Source organism: Gavia stellata, chromosome 9 (genome assembly GCF_030936135.1).
Source record: "Gavia stellata isolate bGavSte3 chromosome 9, bGavSte3.hap2, whole genome shotgun sequence".
NCBI classification, from domain to species: domain Eukaryota; kingdom Metazoa; phylum Chordata; class Aves; order Gaviiformes; family Gaviidae; genus Gavia; species Gavia stellata.
The window spans coordinates 14,842,618-14,870,286 of record NC_082602.1 but is presented as its reverse complement, the minus strand read 5'-3'; the positions used below and the strand labels follow the sequence as shown (position 1 = coordinate 14,870,286).

At 37.5% G+C, this 27,669-nt stretch overlaps 1 protein-coding gene across 1 annotated transcript in view; it reads right to left on the bottom strand.

The window, feature by feature from the left end:
- DLG5 (discs large MAGUK scaffold protein 5) overlaps positions 1 to 27,669 on the bottom strand; it is a 110,711-nt gene that overhangs the window by 39,786 nt on the left and 43,256 nt on the right. Inside the window, exons 3-7 of the mRNA XM_059820925.1 lie at positions 17,262 to 17,427; positions 11,793 to 11,936; positions 8,900 to 9,083; positions 5,106 to 5,365; positions 763 to 1,075 (exon numbers count right to left, since the gene is read on the bottom strand). Of these exons, the coding sequence (XP_059676908.1) occupies positions 763 to 1,075; positions 5,106 to 5,365; positions 8,900 to 9,083; positions 11,793 to 11,936; positions 17,262 to 17,427 (1,067 nt within the window). The remainder of the gene's footprint in view (positions 1 to 762; positions 1,076 to 5,105; positions 5,366 to 8,899; positions 9,084 to 11,792; positions 11,937 to 17,261; positions 17,428 to 27,669) is intronic.

Here is a 27,669-nt window from a genome sequence, read left to right as displayed (position 1 = left end):
TTCATAAAGAGCATTTTGTTCAGATGTAATGCTGTGAAAAAAGTAAAATGAGATTTATAGGCAATGGAATACATTTGCTTGTATCTATTTCATGCTAAATTAAGTATTTGTAAACCAAAGGGTCAAGTCAATGCATGTCAGCTGAAATGAAACGGAGCAGTAAATTGCGTTTTGGAAATCTTATTATAACATGGTTGTTATATAAGCATTTCAAGAATATATTGCTGAAAAAGTTCTGATTTTACACACTTTAAGGCATGCCTAACTTCTAGTGAAAAATCCTCAAAATATCCTTTTTAACTTAAAGGCAGAAGGAGGGCAAATGAGTAAGAACATGCATGTCAGCACAGGCTTTACATAAACATTTGAAACTACTTTATCATGTACCGTCTTAAGTCATAGTAGATAGTATCCACCGGTACCTGTAGAGGTTAGAAGTTAAAAGTAATGAATATTTAGAGCTATATTATTACAGAGATCATTACTTGAAAAGGCATAGAAGACTAATGCAGTAAAAGAAGATTTATAATCAGCAGAACAGAATTAAGTCAAGTGAATAGCAAATTTCAACTGACATGTACTCTATTCAAACATGCAATCTTAATAAATAGATAGTAATAAGGACTGCTATAGAAAAACATCAGCATGGAATTTCCTCTTTGCAGTGCATTCTTATTTTCCATTAATCAGTCATACATTTCTGATTCTAGCATCAACAATGTAGACTCATTCCCCTTCCACATCAAAACAATAGGTTAGTACCTGTCTTAAAGCTTCCATCTCTTCACTAGCCACTCGCTTCTCAGAAGAAGTGTTCTTCAGTTTGGACTCTGCAAGCTCCAGCTCTGTTTGAAGCTTATCTACCTCTTTAATTACTTGATCTCTCTCACTCATTATGAGGCGGTATTCATTGAAAACAGAATCCCTTTCTTCCTTGTATTTTTCTGCATCCTTTGCTGCTTTCAGCTGCATTGTTTTGAACCTTGTCACCTCCGACTGTAATCGCTCCATCTCTCTCTGCAACTCTTTGTTTTGTGCTGTGGCGTTGCTTAGTTCCTGCTGTACTGATTCAAATCTAAAACCAAGCAGAAATGCCAATAATATACTTGTGCCTCATTTTCCTTTTTCATACATTAAGGATTTGGCTGGATAACCAAAAACATGCGTTAGTGAAACACAACTGCAGAGGACATCTTAGACAATGTACTCTCAGTGCTGCAAAATAAAAGTTAGGCTAAATATTACTTTAAGAATATTAGTGAACCTTTAGGAGTATCAGAGAACCTCTTTAAGGAACTGAAACAAAAATTCTTAGAAATAATTCAAAATTAGTTTAATTATTAAAAGTAAATTTCTATCAAATTATTCTAAAAGGAATGCAAAACATTGCATTATTTAATAGCACAAGTTTAGCCTTATGTATTACGTTGAGCTCTGCTCATCTTAGAAGTTAATTCCTTCTCCCAACACACACTCCCAGGCATGTGGGAAGAAGGGAAACAAATGCAGAAATTGGAAAAAAACAGAACAACTTCCACATGCCCAGATATGCCACAAGGTTGGTAATGGACAATTTAGAGGAGAAAAAAGTGGGGTTACAGTAAAAAATGCAGACAATGGAACTAAAACCAGATAATTCAAACATTACTGTTTGTTTTCATGAGTAGGTCATCCAGTAAAATTGAAATGCAAAATATCTTAAACTGCCAAAAGTGGTTTTTTTTTTAAATTTAACACAGGTGAAAAAATAGGCGCTTTATCACTACAACCTACTGAAGTATGGCACAATCAAAAAAAGGACATAAAAATTTTAATTTAAAAGTAGCAACTTTTGTGTTTATACTGACAAAGCATTCTTAAAAGTGGGAATATAATTCCACAGACAAGTTCACAATTAGGTTTGAAATGGAACTTCTCCTGAGAGCAGTGTTTTACCACAATTGGACACTAAGATTTCTTTGCAGGTTTTTTCCAAAACTCCCAGGTAAATGCCATTGATGGAAACACTGTACCTAACCTGATGGCCTTTTAGGGTTATCTAAATTTCAGGTGCCCACAAACCTCTGGCAGACTTTGTTCTCTGTCTCTTTCACACACACTCACCTCACACTGTTTAAAAGTGCAATTTCTTGTCTAATCCAGCATGTTGCCTGACCTTTCCCAAGAGAGAGCTGTAAACCCAATTTCAAATATTTCCTTGAAAGTCTCACTGTATTCAAAGCATTGCCATAGCACTACTGAGGCATCTGCCAGTAATTGCAAAACCATCACCCTGCTCCTTTCGGGAAATTCTTCAGTTTAAGACATCATTGGGCTGGCAGTACAGAAGACCTAACATATTACAATCTGGATTTCTTTTGTCTTTTTAGAGCTGTGAACATGAAGGTAAGAAGAATATGCTATAGCAGAAGTACAAGTATGTATCAGAAATCTAAAGATAGAGACTATGCCAAACAACCTCACTCCCATGTAAGAACTCACAGTACATTTTAAAACTATTTGGGGGTCAAATCAAGGACAACACTGGGAAGATACAGGAGAGAAGGGAGGAGAAAAGATTTAAGGCAATGTTTGCCAAACAAAAAACCATGTCATCAGTAAGAAGGGAAAAAACCACCAGAAAACAACCAAACCACAACAAGCATACTAGCATGGGGAACTGATCAGAAAGGAAGGTCTCTGCCACAGAGCGACATTCACATTAAATGGTGATAAAAACCTGCATAAAAAACTGAAAGCAAAGTTCCATCTGAAACACCTTGGTCCTGCTTGACCTTGCACTGCCTCCTAAGGAGGAAACACAGGCAGCTGGATCACATTTTCACAGATGCCTTCTGTGGAGAAAGCCCATTTATAACAACTGTTGTGAATGGATTGCAAGGAGCAGGGTTAGATGGATCAGTAGCAGTAAGCATGGGTTTCTAAGGAGCAACCAATACTGAAAAGAACCCTCACCAGGACTACCTGCTTTGTCTTCAACACAATTGCAAACTACAGACAGATCTGTCCAAGTGCCATAGCCCACATTCAAAATGCAGACACACACACGTAGGGTAAGTTTTAGCACATAGGAATTAGATAGCTAGTATAGCTAATTTGTAATCTGCAAACTATTCACCAATTAAATCATCTTGGTATCATTCATATGCTGTGTATTATTGTGACAACATTATAAATAAAAGAAGAAAGGCTGCACACTTCTCTGATATTTTTTAAGGACAAAGATTCATTCAAAATGAGACCTGGGCCACCACTGGAATCTTACTCTTCCTGCTCTCTTTAAAACCTATTTTGACTGGTTTTACACTTGGTATTAATAAAAAAATCAGAGCTGCAATTTATGACCCATTTATCTGCAAACTACAAGTTTGCTAGGTCTTATACTCTGAAAAGTGTACTCACCTGAAATGCATTTTAAAAATTTTTGGTCAGTCACCCAGAGAAATATGGGTTTGGTTATGAAGAAAGGGTATAAACGTAAGAAAAATAAAGGTTTCTATAACTAGAAACAAGTAAAAAAAGAAGTCCAGACCCAAAGCCAACCAAACAAAAGGCAAAAATTCCTGAAGTTCAGTTATATTAATTTAGCTGGATCAATAATTCATAGGAACATGAATATCTTTCATGAAATTCTTAAAACCAACCCCTGCTCAGTATCAAACCACATCTTCCTCAAGAAGGAGACCTAAATCACAAGGCCATAAATATGTTGAGCTTCTCAGTGGTGCCCAGTGACAGGACAAGAGGTAACGGGCACAAACTTGATCATAGGAAGTTCTATCTAAACATGAGGAGGAACTTCTTTACTTTGAAGGGTGGCAGAGCACTGGAACAGGCTGCCCAGAGAGGTTGTGGCATCTCCTTCTCTGGTAATATTCAAAACTTGCCTGGACGCATTTCTGTGCAACCTGCTCTAGGTGAACCTGCTCTGGCAGAGGGGGTTGGACTAGATGATCTCCAGAGGTCCCTTCCAACCCCTGTCATTCTGTGATTCTGCATGTATCAGCATGGTTGCAGTGTTTCTTTTCGTATATATTAGGCTTTCCGTCACTTTCAGGAATCCATGGCAGTCTAAGTTATGTAACATTCTCTTATTACTCATATTCTCCTGTAACTTAATTAGATGTATCACACCTATGTACATGCTATTCATGTGTACCTTGTTATCTAAACTCAATCTGACCTTTTTGAAATACTAAAAGTCTATGAATTTGGAAAACAACATTTTTTGGCATTAGTCTGTGGGAGTTGTGTATTATTCCTAACTTATGTCAGTGAAAACATTCTCAACACGCCCACGAATGCTCTTTGGAGTCTTTATGTATATTAGCATTCTTCCTACCCCATATGGGTATCTGTGTAGGCTTAGTATCAAGGAGCAGCTGAGAGAGGTTAAGTGTGGTGTGACATAGTGTCTGCGCCCTTCTGTTTTGGCACTTCCACTGCTCATAGCAGCAGCACCTTCCCAGAGAAGCGAGACTCCCAGACATCTGCATCCAGTGAACTCTGCTGCCACTCTGAAGCTCTGCCTTGGAGTCCCACACAGTCTGCAATTCTAATGTCATGAAAAGTTAACTTATGCTTGAGAACATCTTCATTTGCTAAACACCTTTTAGAAATTATATCCTCCTATTGACTTGGGTTTTATATTTAAATAAAGATATATATGTTGATGGACTCACCACCCATTGAGGAGTTTGTTCGGAACACTAAGTCTGAGCTTTAACAAAATCTTAGGTTGTATTTGACTCCTCTGTCTACAACTAAGAATAAACATAGCTTGAAAGGCAGACTATCCCTTTCTCACATGAGCTAAACAATGGTTAAAATTCCTGATACAATTCCAAAACCCTAACTGGGAAATCCTCAAGACAAAGCACCACTTCTCCAAATAAACATCCCCATCACACTTTCTAGGACCTTCCAGAAAAATCTTATATAGAAATGCATGCTTACTCATCACAGCAAGATAACACACTAGAGAAAAAATTTAGGAAAAAAAGTTAGAAAAGTATTTGTGATTCTACCACAGAGAAAATAAGATGCTACATTAGAACTGTTACTGCTTTCACAGCATATCTGAAGGTATCAAAACCCAGTTATACCTTCTAAGAGAGGTGGAATATTGCTGCTGAAAATGTATTGCTGTGTCCCTTTGCTTCATTAACATGTCAATTTGTTTCTGCAGACGTCTATTCTCCTCCTCAGCCTGTTCTAGGCGGCTCAGATCCGTATTGTGACTTGCGATCTTCTCATTGTACCGTTTCCTTAGGGCATCATAATCCTTCTTCACACCCTCTAGCTTGTCCATTGCTGTATCATAAAGTTTATTTAATATCTCTGATGACCCATTTTGCTTCATAACCTAAAAAAATCCCAGAAACTGTATTAATAAACTCAGCTTTTAATCAGTCCAATAAATTTAAAATATATATGAGAAACAATATTAGAACAAAAATATATTAACCAATTTTAAGAATTACTCTTTTTAATGACTAAGGAAACATTGAGCCTCTTCTAAGCATTACTGTTACTCTAAGCTTTACTATATCTGCTTAATGTTAACTGGGAAAAAAACCAACCTGCTTTCTCACAACTTAGAGAGAGATTTTCATAAACTTGTGCACTCTAATGGTAACTACTACCAACAGTTATTAAAGTCACATTGTTTTCAAAGTACTTTGTAGTTTTAGCAAAGGGTAGTCGTTATTTGATGACCAATACGATAGCTGTAATTTAGGAAATGGCCACGAGGTGGCATTTATGACAGGTTGCCTGTATCCTCCATGAACAAAATAATTTAAGACTTCAAGAGAATAAAATCCACCCTAAATGCTATACACATAGGCACATATTTTAATATTGATATAGTACTTCATCTGAGAACTACCCACAGAGGTTTGTGTTTCAAAAGCTGTTCATAAAATATGAACAGGAAGAGAAAAATGCATTTAAACATGAATAAAGTCTGACCTGAATCTTAGTTTCAAATTAATTTCCATTGACATAAGAATCTTGTTGCAAATAGCAACGTTGATGATAAATGACCAGCAGCAACAACAGAAATCCCCTAATGAGCTTCAGCAAAGCTAGTCCTTCTTCCTTCTCAAAAGGCAAAAAAATGTGCCTGAAATAAGGCCTTACATTCCTCCCCCCTCCCCCCCTTTAAAATGTTATGCTCATTTTTTCTGTTTTTGTATTTTAAATTGAAATTTGGCCTTGATGAAGCGGTGGAAAGAAACAGAAATGCTCTATCCAGAGAGGTGCCAGGAATTTATATAATTTTACATTAGCCTACAAAGGTATGTCCCTAACTATGTGAAAATAAAAAGTAGAAGGAAAAAAACATGGAAAACATGAGCTCTATAAAAAGTTGAAGCCAAACACATAGCAACTACTCTATATGCACAAATTGGCTCCTCATCTTCATTTGCGTCTTATATTCAGAGTAACGACCAGTTCCTGAACATGGAAGAACCTGAATGCCTGCAGACAAAAAGAAAAGGAGACCAAAAGAAACTGCCCGGTCTTGGCCCGATACTCACTGCCCACAGGTACCGGATAACAACCGTCACTATCAGGAAACCACTTCTCTACACAGGCAAGATAAGAGAGACAAAGTTCTTCAGCCTGACACTGGTCTCCTTCAACTAACAGAGATATGTAAAAGCAGTGAGTTACTGTTCACAAAGTGGTCCTGGAACAAGGCTGCACTTTGGCAAGAGTCTCATTGGCATGGCTATTTCCACACACATCCCTACCCTCAGTGAATTCAGTAGCACAACCCACACAGACTTGGACCCATGATTAGCTAGCATGCTTCAGTGAACCGTTTCAGAGATGCTAAACATGTGATAAACTGTTGGCATATGTAAAGTGTAAATACATGTTGATTTAAAACCCCTCAAGAGAGTCATTTTCCTGAAGACTACTTCCCAAAGCATTCTGAGAACAAGTTTAAGAACCAAGTATTTGGGAATCCAAACAGAAACAAACCACTTCTCACTGTCTAAAGTATACATGGAATGTCTTTTTGCTGAAAACACACTAAATAATTAAAGGAAAGGATGAATATACTAGAAATTGGATGGAATTCAGCATAAACTTGCGAACAGAGATTTGACAGAGGAAGGCAGAAACACCAAAAACAGGAAGCAGTGTAATAAGGAAGGTCTCCCATTCAAAATCCCAGTTTGAGAAAAAGTAAATATTCCCAGCTGGACCAAGGAAGACAGCCATGGCAACAAGAAACTTCATAAGCGAGCAGCAGAAACTTAAGCTGGTCAGCTGCTACACAACAAATCCATGACAATCCCACACAAAGAGTAACCCGATCAAGAGTTTTGCTCTCTGAGGCCACCGAGATGTTGTGTTTTGCTATGGCGTGACAATGAAACAACACGTCAGAGAGATCAACATAAATAGTGTTAGACTAATTCAGATGAAAAATGACACAGACAAGATAAGACTCTTGGTGCCCCTTCAAGACACCATGATTCACTCTGACATGCTGAGAAATGGAGTTACACAACTTTCTCACTGAGAGTCACATACATAGTTTTCCTTAAAAGTTTAATCATGATGTTGACATGAGACTGAATTTCTTTAAATAAATACTGACAATGATACTTCAGGCCTCCTACTGTGCTGCCAGATAATTTCAAACTTCAGGACAGAACCTCAAAATACACTAGCCTTCTCTTGGAGGTTTTACATCTCTCTTTTGCAGACTGGGAAACTGAGGCACACAACAATGAAGCGATTTGCCCAGGTTTACACAGCAAACCATTTCTGCTACACAGAACATCAGACATCTTCTGAACCAAGCTACTAAACCAGTTCACAGCAGAACTCTCAAGATAACGTTAGAAGAAGGGATCAAAAGGAAATACAAATCTTCACTCCTCTTTGCACTAGCCCTCAAGCACCTCCTAAAGCTACATTCAGCATATCCAGCTTGCTTTGACCTTTGCTCCTCCTACCCTAGCAAATAATTATTTTTGTTTGCATAGGTTTTGCTTCTGAAGCCTAATGTTTGACTTGCAAGTTTGCCCTGTGAATCAGCCTACACACAGTTAACCAAGATACTCCGTTTAACTATGCCACATGTTACTGTAACTATTCTAACTAAATGACCAGACTTTTCCATAGGTGAACCGTGGACCTCATACGACCAGTTAGTTGCTCCTTACTATTACTCTTACTTTTTTTTTTCAGAATATGTGACCAACCTTGCCCTAGAGACAGCCTGTTATATACAGCTCTGAAAAGTCTACCTCTTCCTGTAGCTTTGTTCTAACTGAATAGCGTCTGCAAACCTAAATAACCAAACTTAGCTCCATCATTCCCCAAACCATTATGGTATCACTAGAATAATTTAAAAAAAAAAAAAAACAAACCACAAAAACCAAACCCACAACCACAAAACAAAAAAACATATCCATCAATCATTTTTTTTATTCTGATACTTTCCAAAAAACAAACATAGCACACAAGTTTAAAGCTAGCCCTGTCCCATAAAATACCCTAGGAAAATAGTCATCTTTTTAATGACTTTGCAACTTCAAGTTAGGGTTTTGATGCCTCTCCACCCACTTAAAGATAAAAATATCATGTATATACAATCTTCCTCACATAAACTTTTTTCATCTCTGAATCAAAATTTCTTAATACCACCTAATATTCTATATTCCTCTTTCTTTTCTCCAGCTAAACATAGAAAATCAATTAGTGTCCAATATCTCATTTTCTCCCCTAGTGCTGTAAAATGTAAGGCAGATGTCTTAGAATGAGTAAGACATAAAAGGCAGCAACGTTGCACATTCGGTTTTATTGACTTACTTGTCAAAGGAGCAATTCATGATCTCTTCTAGCACTTACACTACAAGCTGTAGCTTACCTGCTGCTGCTGGCTGCGCAGGTCCGTTATCTCTTTCTGATCCTCATCGTGAAGTCTCTTCATTTCCTCACATGATTGCTGGAGATGATTATGTTCCCGCACCAACTGCGTGTTTTTCCTCTTCAAGGTATCCATGTCCTCCTTCAGCTGTGACTGGTCACTCAGCAGTCGACTGTGCAACGTGCTGTCACGGAACACAAAAAATGCTCTTAGAGGCCAACTTGCCAGGACAAAGTCCTGGACTAATTCATTTCAAGCGTGAGTTTCCTACCAAGAAAGCAGGTCAAACTAATTCAGTTCTGCGTATTTGAGTATTCCAAGCACCAGGAAGAAAAAAAAAAAATAAAAAAAAAATCAGAAACAAACAGGGACATAAACATGAAAATACAGGTAAGTAGGCAGTACTCTTAAATAGCATCAAAAGAGGTGATGGATTTATGCCACCTGTCAATGCCATTTCATAGCCATTTTAAAAGCAAGCAGAGCGACAAACAGAAATGACGTAATGCAAGTATAAGATGATCCTTGAGATAACAGGAATTATCCCACTAATCACCTCCACTTTCTCTTGGGCCCCTCAGCTGAGCAGCAGCTAACCAAAATACAGATGAAAACTACAAAAATCTCCTTGTATGCTATTGTTTTAAAAGCAAACAAAAAACCCCCAAACAAACAAAAAACCCCCACAACCAATAAAAACACACTATGTATATTTTGACTACGTTCAACCAGTTAAAAAGCTATCAAAGTTACTCCAAACTTCATTATGCAAGCCATATTTATTTAAAGAAATACACTCTCACTTAAAAATTAAACAACTGAGCGCCACATGATGAGGCTATCATTCAGATTATAACTCAAGGTAGCAGTCCAAAATTAGACCAGACCACTGCTGAAAAAGAGAAAAAAAAATAAAAAAAAAAATCAATTGAATGTATTTTACTACCACAGATCAAATAAAGAGCAACATTTGGATACTGACAAGTATTTTTGTTGTTGAAACAGAATGATTCAAACTGAACTCTCACACCTGCTAGTAAAGTGTTTAAAGTCCTTATTTATAAAAAAAACCCACATATAACACACAGCAATGAAGAGAATCAATTTACATTTTAAGATACTTTGTATTCCTTCCCTATGAAGTGAAATACAAACATCTCCTGCACAGAATGAGTCAAAGCATTTTAAAAAACCAAGTCTTTCTTAAAATTAGGACAACCTGCTAAAAAAACAAAGCCTTTGTCAAATTAAATTCACACAATTAAATACACATAATCTTTACCTGTAGGTTATTAATCTGTTATCTGTTATTCAGATTTTGTTGGAAATGACGAATTCTTTGGAACAGTAACTTTTTTTTTTTAAAAAGCATGGGTTTCTAAGAATTACTGCAGGAGAAAATAACATTTGAATAGCGTATTCTACTTGATTCGTTTCTTTACCCTGAGAATTACTCATAGGATGAACAGGAATTGCATGCACAGATTACAACATGTGTTGTCATGTTTTAGGCACCTAAACTCTAACAGTAAGTTTCAGCCTCCCTAAAGTATTAAGGAGAAAATTAAATTATTCAAATCCAAGTAAATAAGTTCTTATAATAAAAAGAATTACCTCTGAATCAATTAAAACATCCTATACTTTCTTCTGACCAGATAATCTTAGTCTGTAGCGAGTATAAAATGCAAAAACTTGCATTTGTATATATGCATCATTTTGCAGAAGCCTAAATTGCTGGTCTCTGAGGAATACGGCTGTATTCTTGGTATAGCTGAGTATTTCAATCAATCACTATCTTTTAAAACTCAAGAGTTTTTCTCCTCATATGAGGGGGTAAATCCTTTTACACTACCATGAAAATACTGAAATAAACAGACAGTAACACAGTATGGTTTCAGGGACTACAGAACTACTAAATAAGGTAAGCAAAACACTAATTTTTTAGGATAAAGGCGGCAAGTGTTTTACATCAGCATTGGATGGATGTAAGCAATTCAGCTCTGAAAAAAAAAAAAATCCATCCACAATGTACAGAACACTAATGCTTTGCACCGAATTCACTAGCAAATTAAAGTACTTGAAAATCCTCAAATAAAACTAGGAATAAAGCTCTTTTAAAGAAGCCATACAACTTGCTACAATTGTACCTGTTGACAATCTTTAATACTATTTTCAGGTTTTGGAAGAACGTAAGGAAACAAAGCCTATCTTTAAAGGCTTGAAGAGTTGTGGGTGAAAGTGCTATGTAAGAACTAGCAGCCCGCAACGAAAACAAATGCTGTCATTAAATACGAGTCATATTTTATAGTGTAGATTTAAGTGAAATAAACTTCAAACCAAGAATTTATGTGCATTTCTATTTCTGAGCTGTCTTCAAGTGAAGAAAGCATGTTCCTACTTGCATTAATGACTGTTTTTTAAACAGAAATACATGCTAGAAATATTCACCATTTTCTCCCTATTTTATTGCATTTTCATAAACACTTACAATTGGTCTAAGCCTGTATTAAAACTTATACAAGTCAACGTGAGAGCTATCACAACCTATTAAAAGAACAGTAACAAATTACCTTCTCTCAAATTATATTCTGCTCTCGAGCCTGACAGTAAGACTACTGGATTGTAATTGCAAGTCAGTAACTAGGCTTTCCTTGTCAGCGTCCCATCAAGACATCAGGGTTTTCTAACTTAAGTTCTTCAAAATAAAACAAGCAATCCATATTTTAATATTTCAAATAGACCAGAATTGTTTTCTCTGATGCGTGCAAACATTAATCTTGAGATTAAAGTGCAAAAGCTTAATAAAAAAATTATTTGATTACCATGTTCTAATACTTTATGATCTAGCACAGACTGGTAAAATGTTACCTCATATAGCTTTACTCATACTTACTGATAAAAGTCTGCCTCTTTTGCTGCTTCTTCGCACCTTTTTAGTGTCTTGGTGTGTTGATTCTGCAGAGACTGTAGGTCTGACATGGCCTTCATGCACTGAATCTTCAGTCTTTCATAATCATGATTTGGTTTTGGACTAGGCCTAGCACAGAAAGAGGATATGAAGTTGAGTATCAGCTACTAGAGAGAATAAGAAGTCTGGGAAATTACTATCCAATAAACAAATAGTATCAAACAACTGTTGATACTTAGGTTATATTATGCTTTAATTTAAATACTGACCACTTCACATTAAGATGCAACCACAAATAAAAATTCACTGACTTTAACCTGTATTAGTTTTATACTGAGATGTAACATCTCATAATGAGATGATTCTGCCTAACACTAACCCAGCCAAAAATAGTCCTGAGTGTGCACATACCTCTCTTCTGAGCAGCCATGTTATCACAGAGCAGAACTGTCACTTGATACAAGAACAAGTCAATCACAGTATGCTCAGCTTTCTTGTGCTACCATGTCAAAACTCCCAAAGAGAAAGCACAAAGCTGCAGTGAGAGTGAGGCGGAAAAGAGGCTGCCGAAGTCAAGTGGGGGCTGCATGGAGACCTGGGCTCGGAAAAACTTCTCATCTAGGCAGTGGCTGGAGGACCTTGTCTACAGCTCCCTAGGAAAACCAGCATTAGGGTTGAGAGAAAGAATTTCAATGGGACACCAAACGCGTGCGTCTGTGCAGGCGGAATTTGACCAGTTTGACTAATCGAGCATTGAATTTAACTAATTTGACCAAGTCATTCTGCTGAATTACATATCTGATTGAGTGTTACCCTGTTCTTTTAAACTACCGTAAATGAATGAGAAAACACGTCAGAATCTACTTCACATTTCCATAAGATAACCCAAATTTCCTTCAAATAATTAGTAGAAATCTCCAATACAATATGATCTCCAATAAGCAACTTCCAGTAAGTAAGCTGAACAAAGTGAAAGCCAAAGTCAGTCAAAAGAAAATTTTTTACTGAAATGTTTTTTAGTATATCAGGATGATTGGGAGAGGAGAAATTTTCTAAAATAATCTACCTTGTCAAGCAATTGACCAACATAGGTTATGTCTAGAATGTGTGGTTGTTGCACATCATACCTTATTTATTTATTAGAAAAATCATAAATCATGCTAAAAACTAAAGTAGCAGGATTATGTCTTCTTGTTCTGAAGCACTAAGCTTCTAAAAGAGACTCTAAATTGAACTGTTCCTCCTCTACATAGTCACAAAATTTTTGCACCATTGAATTTTCTAGTTTCTAAATGAATCTTCTGACAGCTGTCATTGTGTCATCTCCTGGGTCTCTTACAACTTCACATGCAATGGGGAAAAAAAAAACCAAAACCAAAAAGAAAACAATGGCTTTCTAATTTGACTCTGTTTATCCTCATATCAGATTTGCTCTGTTGCTGCACAGAACACCCTTTCTCCCTCCCAACTCACTCTCGCTCAAACAGCTTCACTGTAAGTGCAGCCTGAAAAGTAATCAGAATTCTTTTTGCTTCATACAAAAACAGCAACATGGATTCTGGAACTGAAATGCAGCTGGCAATCAAATCAAAATGAAAATGGTTTCACACTGCTTCAGTGGTGAGAGTTATTAAAAAAAAAAAAATGCCAGCCACATCTGATACACAGACTTTTAGGGAGTGTGTGTATGATATGAAGGTGCTTTTTAGCAGCCCAGTTGCATTTGGGTAGCTGAGAACTAAGGCCTTCAATTGTAATTCTTTTTCTCCTTTCGCCTGGGGAAAATAAAACCAAAAAACCCTTCCTTGACTGGCAGACTTTAGCAACAATTAAAAGCCAAATTCATATAAAGTAACCAAATATTCAAGTGACATCTACAGTGTAGTTTGTTTTTTTTTTTTAATTCACTGTTTAGGGGTGCCAAAAAAGTAGTACGTTATTCATACAGTGTTAGAGACATATTACTGCAACTACTGCAATGTTATTATTTTAAAATACAGCTCTAGTCAGCATAAGTAAAACTCAATTTGAAATGTTCACACCCTTGACAGAATCACTAAAAACCCAAGTATTGATTTAAATTAGACTTTCGGGTGAAATTATTGAAAGTAGACACCATCTGTCCACCGCAGTCATAAAAATGACAACATTAATTGAAGCACAGTTTAACTCTCAGTTGAAGCGTTAAGCTTTCTGAGACCCATTACAAGCTTAATATGAACATGTGTTAATCATAAATTAATATTCATGCAAAATATTTCAGTGTATGAATTTTTAATAAAGGATAACTATTAGGTCAGTCTCAAATATATGGTGAGAACTTGTTCTACAAGTCTAACATCAATGGTGTATTTCGTATATTGCTGAAGTAACACTAGCATTATTCTAAAGAAAAAAAAAATCCTATAAACATATGGATACCATGTAGGTAACTAGAGAAGTAGCCTACTTACACAATGAGAAAGGAACAACAATGCCACGAGTAACACCCTGCATTCTAGCTCATCTACATGAAATAAAAAACATCTGGATAGTCAAGGCCATATGTTCCGCAGTGCTGTTCCAAAGGTTTATGTCTCAGGGAGAAAAACAGGGATATATGCACAGGAGGAATATTGGTCAGAAGTCAAAAATCAAAAAACTGTTGCAACAAAGCAGTCCATTCAAAGGCATGTAGTGGTTGACTCATGTTTAAGTAAGACCACCACAGTTTTATGCTAAAATGCCTCACAAAATACAGAAAACTATTATTTCAATAAAGGAGAGGTGTCAGTTGCTATTTTTGAAGCATTGGTTCAAACATTAACAAAATTTAAAATGCTAGTGTCGAAGGTCCGACTGTTTTTCTGATATTCATATAACAACTCTAAAAATCCTTTGTATTCCAGTGGAATTACCCCGAGCATAAATAAAGACCACAGTGAGACTAACATTTATATATATCTGATGCTGACATAAAAGCTCATGCCAACGGCAGATCCAACTTTGTGGGCAATGCCTACCCAACAACTTGAAAATATTTTCATTTACTATTGCAATTCCACCACCACCAACAACAATTACAGATTACCCATAAAACAGTCTCTTCTCAAAGGCAGTTTTCAGGGGCTTTATTTGTATTGCGGTTCTCTTCTACTACTACATAAGTAGTAAGAATAGCAAGTTTAAGTCTATAAAGTACACCTTGAGCACACTAAATTATTTGGTCAAATCTTTGCTTAATCACCACAACACGTGCACACATTCAGTCACTGTCAAGTGAAACAAGCACCACATGAGCAATCCTACTCCTGTCCAGCAGGATGACACATGTTCATCTGATTCAGCACATCACAATCCACTTCTGTGGCTCCTCTTCCACTGCTCTAGACTTAGTCAATACTTGCACTTTGGAAAACAGCTCTCGGTTTTGCAACTGCCAGCCTTCACAGCCAGCGCAGCCCAGCCTACGAATGTGTTGTAAGCTGCAACTGTTTTGAAGCATGCCATCGTGACGTGTCAAGATTTGCCTCTACACCACCCGCATTTGGTACAGCCATGGTTAAAGCGGCATACACAGCCAGAAAACCAAAAGCCCTTTTTGGGTCGTGAAAGTCACCATCTAAATAATGATCTTTCACCTTTCACACTTCACCATAACAGTTTGCTATGTCTGGGCTTTGACTCCTGGAAGGCTGAAGTTTTATATGAAGAAAGAACGCAAAACAAAGTAAAAACAAAACAAACAAACAAACAAACAAACAAAAAAACACCAAAAAAAACCAACCCCAGCAAACTTTCAAAAACCACAGATGTGTATGTGGACGGAAGAAGTAGTTGCTTTCATACTGAAGGAAAAAAATGTCAACTAATAATCTTCATTCATTTCCCACTCTTCAAATATTTAGTTGTTTGGAAGGCAGCATCCCCCATCTAACACACACCAGCCAAGCACTGCCCAAAGGCAATGTTTATTTTGATGAGTTGTTCTTTAAGCTGTAAACATTTGTATTTTCCACAACATACAAATCCTACACTGGCAGCGGAAGATTGATTTGACAATTAAAGAGCAAAAACTAGGGCAGTCTAGAGGACAGCTCATCAGAACTTTTTTAATAGCATCCTGGATTATGGAGAACATTATTGTAAGCTATAAAGTCCTCAGTGCCTAAGCTCTAGTGACTTCAAATAAGAAATCTCTCTGTATAAATAAGTAACTGGAAGCTATGCAAAAGATGCTGACATTTGACAAGCTTTTCCTCTCCCATCCCCACAACACTTGGAGACCTTAGATAGAACACAATGCTCTTGAAGCAGCCCTCAGAACTCATGGGGGGAGGAAGGGGGCATTAAGATGGATGGCTAAGGAGTGAATAAATGCCCAGATTCTCCAAATTCCAGTTCACTGGTTCAAATCTTGACCTTATCTCATAAGGACAAAAAGATTAATTAACCACCTGACCACGGACAGATAGAGCTGATAAAGTAACAGATGCAAGCAACAACAAATAGAACATTAAAGTTCAGAGAAGCTATGCATCATTGCAACACCTCCCAGAAAATCTGTTCTTTGCTCTTATTTCAGATTCAGTGACAGACAATTTTTTCCAAGGTCCATAAAATTTCTCTTACCTGTGCTTACTGCAGGCAAAAAGTATCTGCTCAGTGTGTCCTAAGTCACATTTATAAACATTAGCAGATCTTTAACACTCAAAAATAAACCAATTCTGTTTCCTACCCAATAAAATCCTTATCTACAATTAACTCATACACTCCCTGTGTACTATCTTCCTCATAACTTATCAACCCTCAAATTAGAATGAGCTGCATAAGGCTGCTGGCCATTAACTGACTTTGAACACATGTTATTTTAATTTGGCAGCACCCATAACTTGTCAGTGGAGGAGAGTTCCTTACTCTCAATGTGTTAATGCTACACAGTCCCCCAATATATGTATACCAGAAAGAGTATCTCCTAAAAAACACCTATTCCCCTCAACAGAAGTCCAAACCTCTCTCTCCTCACAGAAGCACAGGAATAGCCGAGACTTCTTTTTCCTCTGCCAATTTCTGTCCTCCAGTCAAGTATTCAGAGCTATTTCCCTTTCTTCTCTCTTGCTTTCAAAACAGCAAATGCTTCAGCCACTGTCTTCTATCTCTGCCTACAATATAACCCAGGAAGCCTAAGCAACTTGTTTGCTTTCTTCTCTCAACATAGAGATGAGCCCTACTGCCCTCATTCCCCCAGCAAAATTGCTGGAGAAAGCGGGAATAGGCATTCAACAGGCAGCTCTGAAACCTGGATGTGGTCACCTATGTACACACACACACACACACATCACCAGGATACAGGGAGGTTACAAGCAACATATATACATTGCAATATCCTTGCTACTTTACAGGCAATCAGGAGTCAAGACACTTGAAAACACTACTGAGAACTAAATAAAAATGTTACATTTCCTTTATTTTTACCTGCAGTCATCAAAAGTTGATCCAGGAGATGAAAGTGCAAGCCGCTTGCGCAGCTCATCCCTCTCACGAGTTACCTGACGGAGCTGATATAATATTGTCTCCAGCTTCTCACTCATCTGTCTCGTGTCTATTACAGGTGGTGGAGATGATGCTTTACCAGTTGTACCTGACCAAGACATAAATAATCAGCAGTCAGAGAACTCCTCAGAAGAACAATACAACTTCACTAAAGAAGTTAACAGTAATTTAGAAAGTTCTATATTTTTGGTTGCGGAATGCTGTTCAAAAACGAAACAAGTCATGGAAGTTTTCATCAGTGAGTTGACACAAGAATACTCCAATTTAGTCAGACCCCATGCTAGCAGAAAGGTCCTATCTGTGTTGCAAGTTAGCTTGCATGAGTTGGTTCGTTGCTTACTCATGAACTTACAAGTTGCCAAAAAGGCAAGGCAAGTTTGCAGTCACAATTGCAAAGACCTCAGAAACTACCATAGTGACAGAAGTCATAGTTAGAAACTTATTTCCAATAAAGAACCATGTTCTTGCTTCTAAAAAAAAAAGTAAATTCCGCCCACTTACCCCAGCAACAGCAGAGAAACTGTTACAGCACAGCGGCTCTTTTCCTGCTCCTTTATCTAGCAGCACAGACATACTATCCTGCTAAGTGCTACTGTCAACATTTATTTTTAATGCTATTCTGTGCTTTCACATGTCACAGTTTATCAGTCCAGTATGTGAAGTTAAAGATTTGACTTGCCAAGAAATCATGAGAAACGAGCTTCATTTTTAACAATATTGGCTAAAACGAGCCCATTGCAATCACTGCAACTGGACTACACATCAAATTTCCTCTAAGGGGCAGTCATACATTAGAGACTTTCATGGGATCTTTTAATTCTCAGCTTTCTTAATATCAGAGATGAACGATGATGTCTACTGTCTTCTCAGGCAGCTATACCAATACAAAGAGGTCTTCTTCCACCTGAGAGATGAGAGTGTGGTATCTTATGTTCCACAATATGCTGACAAGTAATTCAACTGTAATTTTAGTTCTGCCCACTTTAATCCCAGACACATGAGAGCAAACTCAAAGATAGAGGTCACAGATGTGAAATTTAAAGGCCTAAATTTATACAGGAGATCACTATTTTCTACCCAAAAGAGAAATTCTAGAAATAGTTTGCATAATGATACACTCAAAATAAGTTGTTGACATACATCTTAACTTGTTAGGATGTACCTTTATTCTGCCTTTTTTTTAAATGAACAAACAAAAGATACAATAGTAAAATAATGTTCTCTGATCACTGTCTTTTCAAAGAAAGAATTTCAAACAAAGTAATTTCATCTGATCAAATGCTAATGAGTTGCAAGGATTGGCTTTTTATGTCTAAACCCAGTTCAGGAAGGTATTGCAGAATGCAAAAACTCCCTCCAACTTTTAAGTAGAACTACCTGAGCTTTAAAAGTTCCCACACCAAAATAACTGCAGGGTCAGGGCTATCATACATACAGCATCTAGAATAATAGGATCCTTGTTCTTATTCCTTTCAGCTGTTACTGTAAATCTATAATGAGAATTTATGAGCACAGACTGTTCTTTTAATCTAACCATTGCATAGTAACATATGTAAATGCTCAAATAGCAAACTGAAGAAATAAAAAATTGCAGGAACAGCCTGCATTCTGTAGAAAGACACAAACTCACATCACTCAAAAGAATTCTCAATGGAGGCTGCATCTGGGCTTTCTCCTACTACTTTGTTTCACTCCTCCATCCAGATGGAGTCCCTTCATCCATAAGGGCTAAGGATCTCACACTTTTAAAATACAGTTATCCTTTCTTCTTCTAAAATCAGAACCCTTCTACATAATTTTTAAGGCAAAATTACATAGAAACCAGTAATAGTACAAATGCACTATCCTAGGCTCATGATATAGGGAATAAATAGGGAAAAAAATAAATTGACAGATTAAAAAAAGTAAGAATATATATTCATTTGGAAGAGTTTGAACACATTAATGAGCAGGAAATTTCATAAACAAATGAAAAGGTAAAGGCAGACAAACCTAACTCAGGTACTGACAGGCTGCATGGTCTTGGGTAAATTCAGTGGCAACCTGCACATCCTCTCACTTGAGCTGAAACATCAGAATATGCGTAACACTGAAAAAGGTCCCTTTCTCATCCTTACAGAGAAGTTCAAAAGCTTATCTGTCATGCTGGGGCTGCTCGCGAGCAAAACAGATGAACAGGATGCGAGTGGCACAAAAGGAAGGAGGAGATAAATCAGGAAGGCTGGTGTGCTTTACAGGGAGGAAAGGGCATTGGATTAACAATAGTCTACCACTAGTATCCGTGTTAACTCCAGCAGCAGTCCCATGGACAAGTCCTACACAAGTCCTACATAAGCATTCAACAGCTGCTCTGGGAATCTAAAACAAAGTAAAAGGGGGTAAGAGGTATACCTCTGCTCCTCCACCTCTTTTCCGCCCAGCTTTGACAACATCCCAATGACAGTCTTCTTCAGGTGCGGAGAGCATTTGTGCACACAGTCCCAAAACTGCGCCAAGCAAGACAAGACTGCTTAAATAAAGACAGGCTAACTAGCCTTAGGAAAGAAGCTTTCTTGACTAATGTGAAGCCATTTGTCTTAGTACCAGAAAAGGTTATTTTTCATTAGCTTGTCACTTTTTACAAGCACATCAACAAATACTTCCATCTCAAATGCAATGATATTGTTGTCAATGCATAATACCAGTCAAGAGATGTATGCCTTTTAAGTGCTGTAAAAACACAGATCAATACAATCCAGATATTCCCCCTCTTAACCTTTTGGACTTCTTTTAAGGATATCTTTGCCTGATTTACTAACAACCTTGCATTTTCAACAGTTGTACAAAAAGTCTCATAAATGTTAAATCACATTTGTGGATGCTTAAAAAAACCCCCACCACCTAAAAATTTAGTAAACTCCTCTTTCATCAGAAAAATTCAATACTCTTCGTTTCCTTTAAAGGGACTTTTATAGCTGAATGCTAAAAGCCTTTTATTGCATCTGACATCCTGATGCAGTAGGAGGAAAGTGACCTGTGCTTCCAGCTTTGTATTCTTTTTCGATCTGATTGCGTATTTTACACAACAGTTACTTCCTTTCTGCACTTCAACCAGTCAAACTGGTCTTAAAACGTACAAGCCTAAAGGCTAAATCTCCATTATCCAAATTATGCCGCCTTTCAGTAATTCACCTGCTTTCTCAGACAACCTGGATTTTTGAAAACGAATTTACTGCATGTCCTGCCAAGTGCAACTCATTCATCTGCTTTGGTAAGCCTCATGACTCATTTCTCACGCGAGCTGCACTTGGGCTCTGAGAACCCAACCGTATGGAAGTCACCTCCCTGGCCAGCCTCCAGGTAAGCAGCGCTTCACCAACACCTGAAACAGCCTAACAGAGGGGATGCGTCGTGTGGGCAAAACACATTTTGCCCATAATGCAGTGCGTGCGTTAAGTCCTGAGTATTCATTGACTTAATCTAAACCAAGATTTTGCAGGATTTCCATCATACCTTGCATAAAAGAAAAGCCTTAAAAACAGACGCTGGAGCAACTGTATCTTCCATAATTATAGTCCAAATGCTGGACTTTGCAGAAACCACAAAAATCCATTATTGTAGTACATACCAAACACAATTCTTGACGATTACACTAATCATCACTGATTGAAGAGATAATACAGCCACACAGAAACCATTGCTCAGTTAGCTTCATATTTGGGGATGGGGTAGCACACTTTTTGAAGGAAAAAAAAAGAACATTTAGAGAAACAGGCTGGGAAACTTGTTAAACTGACCAAAATGTACCATAACGCCAAATCAATATAATGTTGAGGTGGGAAAATGGGTACCAATGCATAAAGAGCTACTTTTTAAGAAATACCATTAACATATTTTGAATTATAATAAACTCATTACTCTGAGAAATATAATTGTATGACAGGTTCAACTAATTCAAAAGGCAATCTGTCACAAACTAACAAAATGCCTGAATTTTACAATGATTTTTTTAAACTCATCTTATAAATTTGTGCCAGTTCTTGCTTGCAAACAAACAGGAATCTATTCATTGTACAGTCAAGCCTTTTTCATTGCTTTCTTTAATAAAAAAATACAATCAACAGGGATGTTCAGAATATTATTTCTTTATGGCCTTATAAATCATGGCAGAAAACTTTAAAAAAAGGCTTGCAAGATGCATTGCGAAGTGTGATCAACAGGGTTTCTCCCCAAGCTCAGGAAGGGGTGGGGAGTAAAGACGTGCCTGCTGTAGGAAAATGTGTGCTAAAATATTTACTTTCTTTCAATATTTTATGAGGACTAGAACAGGATTACATATCAGAAGTTATCGTTTAGATACATTTCTTCAGATACATCTTTTGAAGTGGTCTTGAAATAGCGGAGAGCACAGAACAGAATTGCACGTAGGTGAAATAAAACATTAGTAAAAACAAGCAGCAGTACATTGAGGAAAGGGAACAGAAAGGTAAAATAATGAACTGTGGACACAGTTTCATCTGACAGACAGAAAACGTAGTAAGTTATGAAAGCAGTGATGATCATGTAACATGCAAGGACAAAAGAATGGGTAGCACTTTGGCATTTGTTTTAATGCAGAATACATCAAGCTAAACAAACCCACCAGCATGTAAAACGAACTTTCAACTTTAGTAAGTTTAAGACTTCAGAAAGAACTGAACACTGGTTCTAGAAAGATCAATATGAAAGAAAATCTACAACCTAACACTAAAAAATAGCAAGGAGGGGGAAAAAAGGGCAGATATGCCAATTCAAAAAGTCCTTGCAGAACTTTGCTGAGCTAAAACACAATAGAGAGTAAAATCTGTTACCATGACCAAGGAAAATACAGCTGAAGCTTCTGGGTTTGAATATTCAGGAGCTCCCCGGTGGGAAAGCTCAAACCCTATGTTTGTCAGGCTCACAACTGCACACTGAAAGCATAACCTAAACAAGTCTCCAATTCGACCCCAAGGGGGACAACAACTAGGGTCAACCGCTGCACACCGACCAAGGGGATGAGACTCCACCAGCGCTCATTCCTTCACATCATCTCCTGCAGAGGAGTTGTGAGCATCGTCTCACCATACTGTTTTATTGCCCCAAAAGAAAACTACTGACACCCAAAGATTTCCTGAATGCACAGACTGATACAGGGCCTCAGGGAGTAGTGAAAGACACTGTGTTCCAGACATGCTGTCTGGAGTGCAGGAGATGGTTATTCACACACACTGTATTTCTATTCAAAACATTACAGACCAACCAAGTCTGCAGAAATTCCTCCAGGGAGCTGCCAAGTGTTAAGAAGATATTATAGCAAACAAAATACCATGAAGTGGTCAGCTGTTCATTAGTGGTTCTCAAGCCCCATCTTCGCAGAACCCTTAAGAGACCAAGAATTAACTCAAACTGACTCGTTACAAGAGATGTTAAAAAAAAAACCACAAACCAAAAAACAACCACACAACCAAAACAGCCTCCCCAACCAACCAACCAACCCAACCCAACGCCAAAAAATCCCCAAACCTCCTCCCCCAAGACTGCATCAGTATACATCAGCGAAGTCAACTTCTTCGTTGTTACTGTTGGTTTTTTTTAAAACAGGACATCACATCCACTGAGTAATTCTTGGATACCTCTGAAGTGACAGAAGTTGAGAGAACACTGTGCATGACTACATGTCACCCCATAGCTGCCTGGAAATGGATGCCACAGAAGTCAGTAATAATACAAGAAAGCTATTCAAAAAGCTTATTACTTCAGAGCAGATGGTTATCAACAAACATACCGAAAATTAGGTAAAGAGATTAAGGATCAATCCTAGAGACATCTACATGATTCATGAATAGAGTAAAATAGAAGGAGAGTGAAGTTACTTTAGGTTTGTGGAAGAGAGTGTTTATTTCCTAAGTTAAAAGTCTTGTTTCCAGTAAACTAAACAAGTACTCTTCAGATTAAAGGACAAGAAAATTACATAGGAAATAAATCTATAAAAAGAGGTTTAATTCAATCATTGAGGCCAATTTTTACAGGAAAATGACTTCTGAATAGAGAGACTGATTGGCGAGGAGGTGGAACTTCGAAGATAATCACTGCAGTACCAAAAAAGGTTTCTGATGTGCTATACTGGTAGTGGTCCTAGCACCTTTTCTCATTCATTTGTGGACGTTCAGCAGGTGTAATATTGTCACTTGTTCCTTTGTTAGGAATTCCTTTGTTAACTGTTAAGGTATCTTTACCAAATATAAATGTTGTGTTTGTGTTAGTAAAAAAGCAACAAGAGATTCCTATAGGCTGTTGGGGGTTTGGGGATGGGGTGGGGTGGGGTGGGTGGGTGTAAATAAAACACTTTTTCAGAAGAAACAAGTGTTTATCTTTGACTGAAAGAGTATCATAAACCACACCTGCAACTGAACACTTCCTATGAATAGTGAAAACAATTACTTTGTTATATACAGCTGTAGAAAGTGTGAAGCAATGAACTGAAATCGCAACAACATAAAAGGACAGTTGTCAAAATGGCCAACATGAAAATGAGGAATGAAAGACTACACACTGTTGGGAAGAAACGATCATCTGATGGGAGTGTGGTAATGTTTGCTTTGGAGTAAGAATTAAGGCCCTCAGATTAAGTAACTTGAATTGCAATTAGCGAAAAACTATCTGCAAATAGCCTGTCAGGCTCATTAGCCAACAAAGCGTTAAGCAAGGAAATACTTTCAGTTGAAGTCAAAGTTGGACAAGCTTGGTGGCATCAGATATATGACCACCTGATGGCTGCAAGAAAAAGTCATAAAACTGTAGTGCCTATGGTGGTGTTTGTTACAGACTGGTATGTATATTCCCATAGGAAAAGGTAATGCAGTGATATGAACATTGAAGAGCAAGAAAAAACACTTACAACTAAAAAAGTGGTGTAATTTGCAAAGAACTGAACAGCTGGAACAATAATAGTCTGTTAAAAGATAAAGGTGATAATATGCAATGTGGAATGAAGAAGATACAAGATTGACAGCTGTAATCACAACAATGCAAAGAGATCTGGCTGTGGAAAGCAGGAAATTATACATGTGGAAAGACAGAAGGCCTTTACCATTCCAAAAATCCTCTCATTAGGATCTCAGTATATTTTCAAAGAATGGAAGAGTATGAAATGCCTTTCTATTAAAAACTCATCATGAAAAAGCATAATGTAGGCTATCCTCAGAGCCATAGCCTGACTCCTGCATGCAAGCTGCTGGTTTCTTTTAAACAACATTTCTTAAAACAAACAAACAAACAAACAAGTAAATACTGTGCATTGAGGAAAGGAGGAAGAATCACCTTTTTAAAGCACTAAAAGAAAACTCTGAAGTTTCATTATGGTAATAGGGTAGGTAAAAAATGGCTCGATTCCAGAAACTATAATCCTGTCATGGCATCGTATTGCGCAGGTCAGTAATGTGTTACTGGAGGCTGCAAAAGTAGTACTGGGTATCAAAAGTCTTGAAAGTCAATTCACAGAAGCTTTTTTAGGCGACATGGGCCAGAACAAGAACCTACCTGGCTATTATAAAAAGGAAGAAAGGACCCTGATTTTGGAAGAAAAGAGCAAAGAAAATAAAAAATAAAAAAGATGGAAACTGGAAGTAGGAGTAGATAATCAAGACATGCACAGAAACTAATGACACTGTGTTACTACTTCCCATAGCACACAAATTTGATTATTTGAGGCTGAAGTATAAGTAGGGTGATATTTGGCTGAAATTATATCATCTACAGATAATCTTTCAGAACACAGGCCTTCCACCTTTCCTTACAGGTCCAGAAAATTATCTCCTGAAATACAGAAAGAACATCTGGTCCAACCCCCTGTTCAAGCAGAACCTCCTAGAGCCAGTTGTTCAGGACTATGTCATTTAAGTTCAATTCAGTTCTTGGTGAGCATTTATCTTCAAAATTATAAATGTCAAAAGACTGAGAGCACTATACAAACTGGTGCTTTTTCTTCTTTTTTTTTAAAAATGGGGTCATTATTCTATGTTCTTTTCCTCTCTGTTATCATGACCGGTCAAGCGGGAGACTAGCCAGTGACTGTCACGTATAGCTCTGTTACTGGTTTCCATCCAATTCCTAAGTGACACTGTTGTTCCGTGCTTGGCACGCCAGGCATCAAATCTCCATAAATAATTATTCTGATGTCAGAAATGAAGGATTGTAGCTTCATTCAGAGTGTCTGCCGGGCATAGGGAGTGGGCAGATGAAGGATGCTTCTATTTACACACAAAAATCTTTGTGATTAGCCAAGAGCAAAGAGAAAGGAAATACAGAGAGAGCATAACAATTTAATGAGGATTTGTTCCTTTGGGGGGAAGAAGGTGGGGCTGAAGCTCAATGGTGGGATGCAGGGATTACAGCAGTTTATACCATACCTCTTTTGGAAATTAACAGTGAATATTTGCTCTCAGTTCCATCAAAACTACCTCTTTTACATGCACAGCATGAACTTTACTAATACATGGGAAAGATAAGGAAGGAAGCATAAGGGAAAGAAGAAAATATTGTCAACTAAACCAACTTTGAATGGTGAGGAAAATACACACAAAAAAACCTGTGAAGAGCAATGATCTGTCACTCTGTATTTTTATTTGTGTACACATACAAAAGAAAAAAAGGCAGATACACCTATGGTCAAGGCAGATAAACCTACAAAGAGGAGTTTCTTCTCCAAAGCTGCTACCCTGCTGCTACACAAGTGGCAAAACTGGCTTCTACTCAACTGCTTATTCCACCACATGCACATGAAGCTGGAAGATTATTCTTGCTGCATCCCTCATGCCCTGCAAGCCCATCTAGGCAGGGAAAGAGAAAAAAGCTTGGATAACAACACAATACTCAGGATAGACTAGCCCTAAACTCTTCTCTGAGTCACATTATACAAGTTATATCACTCCTTGCTCTCCTCTTATATTAGGACTATGACTTTACTGAAGACCGAGAGAACTGCAGCATATCCAGTTGTTCCCCATACAGAAGCTGCTCTGTAACTGTTCATCCATACTGCTGCTCTCTGTGCTTGCTGCCCTCTTCTCTTTCAATGGGAGAATCAGAACTGCAAATATACCTAAGATTCAGGCACACCGTGGGTTTATACAGTGATAAAATTACATTCTCACATCTTTCCTTCTTCCTTTCCAAATTCTAACACCATGTTGCATTTATTTGACTGAGACTGAGCCCATGTTTTCCTAGAACTACCTTTTAAGAACAGTCGTCTTAGTACTATTTAAGCTTAGTTCTTAGATCAGGGTTGTCTTCTGGAAAATAAGCCCATTGTTATATACATCAGCTTCACAAATTAACTCTGAAACCCAGGACAGCTGTAAAACATATAGAATCATCTCAATTTCACAACATCCTGGCTTACTTGGAAGTATTTCAGAAAAGATCATTTAATTAAGAATGCTGGCAGCAGAAACCACCTCCAACAATAGCTAGGGTGACGAAGGTTGGGAAGAAAAGATGAAGCACATGGACATACCCTTCTCTAGTTACTTATATGAACTATGGAATCCAAAGACTACAAATGAAAGATAGTATTATCTCTCTTAATTATAAGATTCACTCTCTGCTTCTTTATCTGGGCTTAATTAGTGGCCTCAATACCTTTCTCATTTCTTCTGACAAGTCAAATGTGTAAACGTGTTTCTGAGCTGCCTGACAAACAGAAGCCAGGCAAACCAGAAATAAAACTTTGATAAATATTAATGAAAACCAGTGCTTTGAACTCAGAAATAATGAAATAGATCCCTTTTCTGCCCCATGAGGAAGGGGCGCATGTGAGTGGGGAAATGAAAATATTCCTTTAGATGCATGTGTGAGTACATATAGCTATCAATGTCAAACTGAACATATTCCAAAGCTTACCTTGTCTCCAAACCATGAGCAATTTACCTTTTTTCACTGATGCATTCATTTCACAGGCAAAATTTATTATTTTCACTGCACAGAACTACCCTCGTGAAAACATATTCCAGTGAGATGGGGACGGAGAAGATGTATGTAAAATTCCTGAAACGCTATAGCAACTCAGTATTTGTTGGGATTCCATTCAAGTAAGTCATATGAAGCCTTTGGGGAGCTGGCATGCAAACAGTTTCAGTTATGGTTTGTCATTCAACAAATCAGTCAATATTAAAATAATCTGACTGCAGCTTTGAAGTGACTTGCAAACATGTCTATTAGGATATGTTGGTTTTTAAGCAAAGAAATTTTGCTATTGATATTAGATCACATTAAAAGTATTGTCTCTTGCAGAACAAGATGCGAGGGAGAGAAAATGATTGGGGAAAAA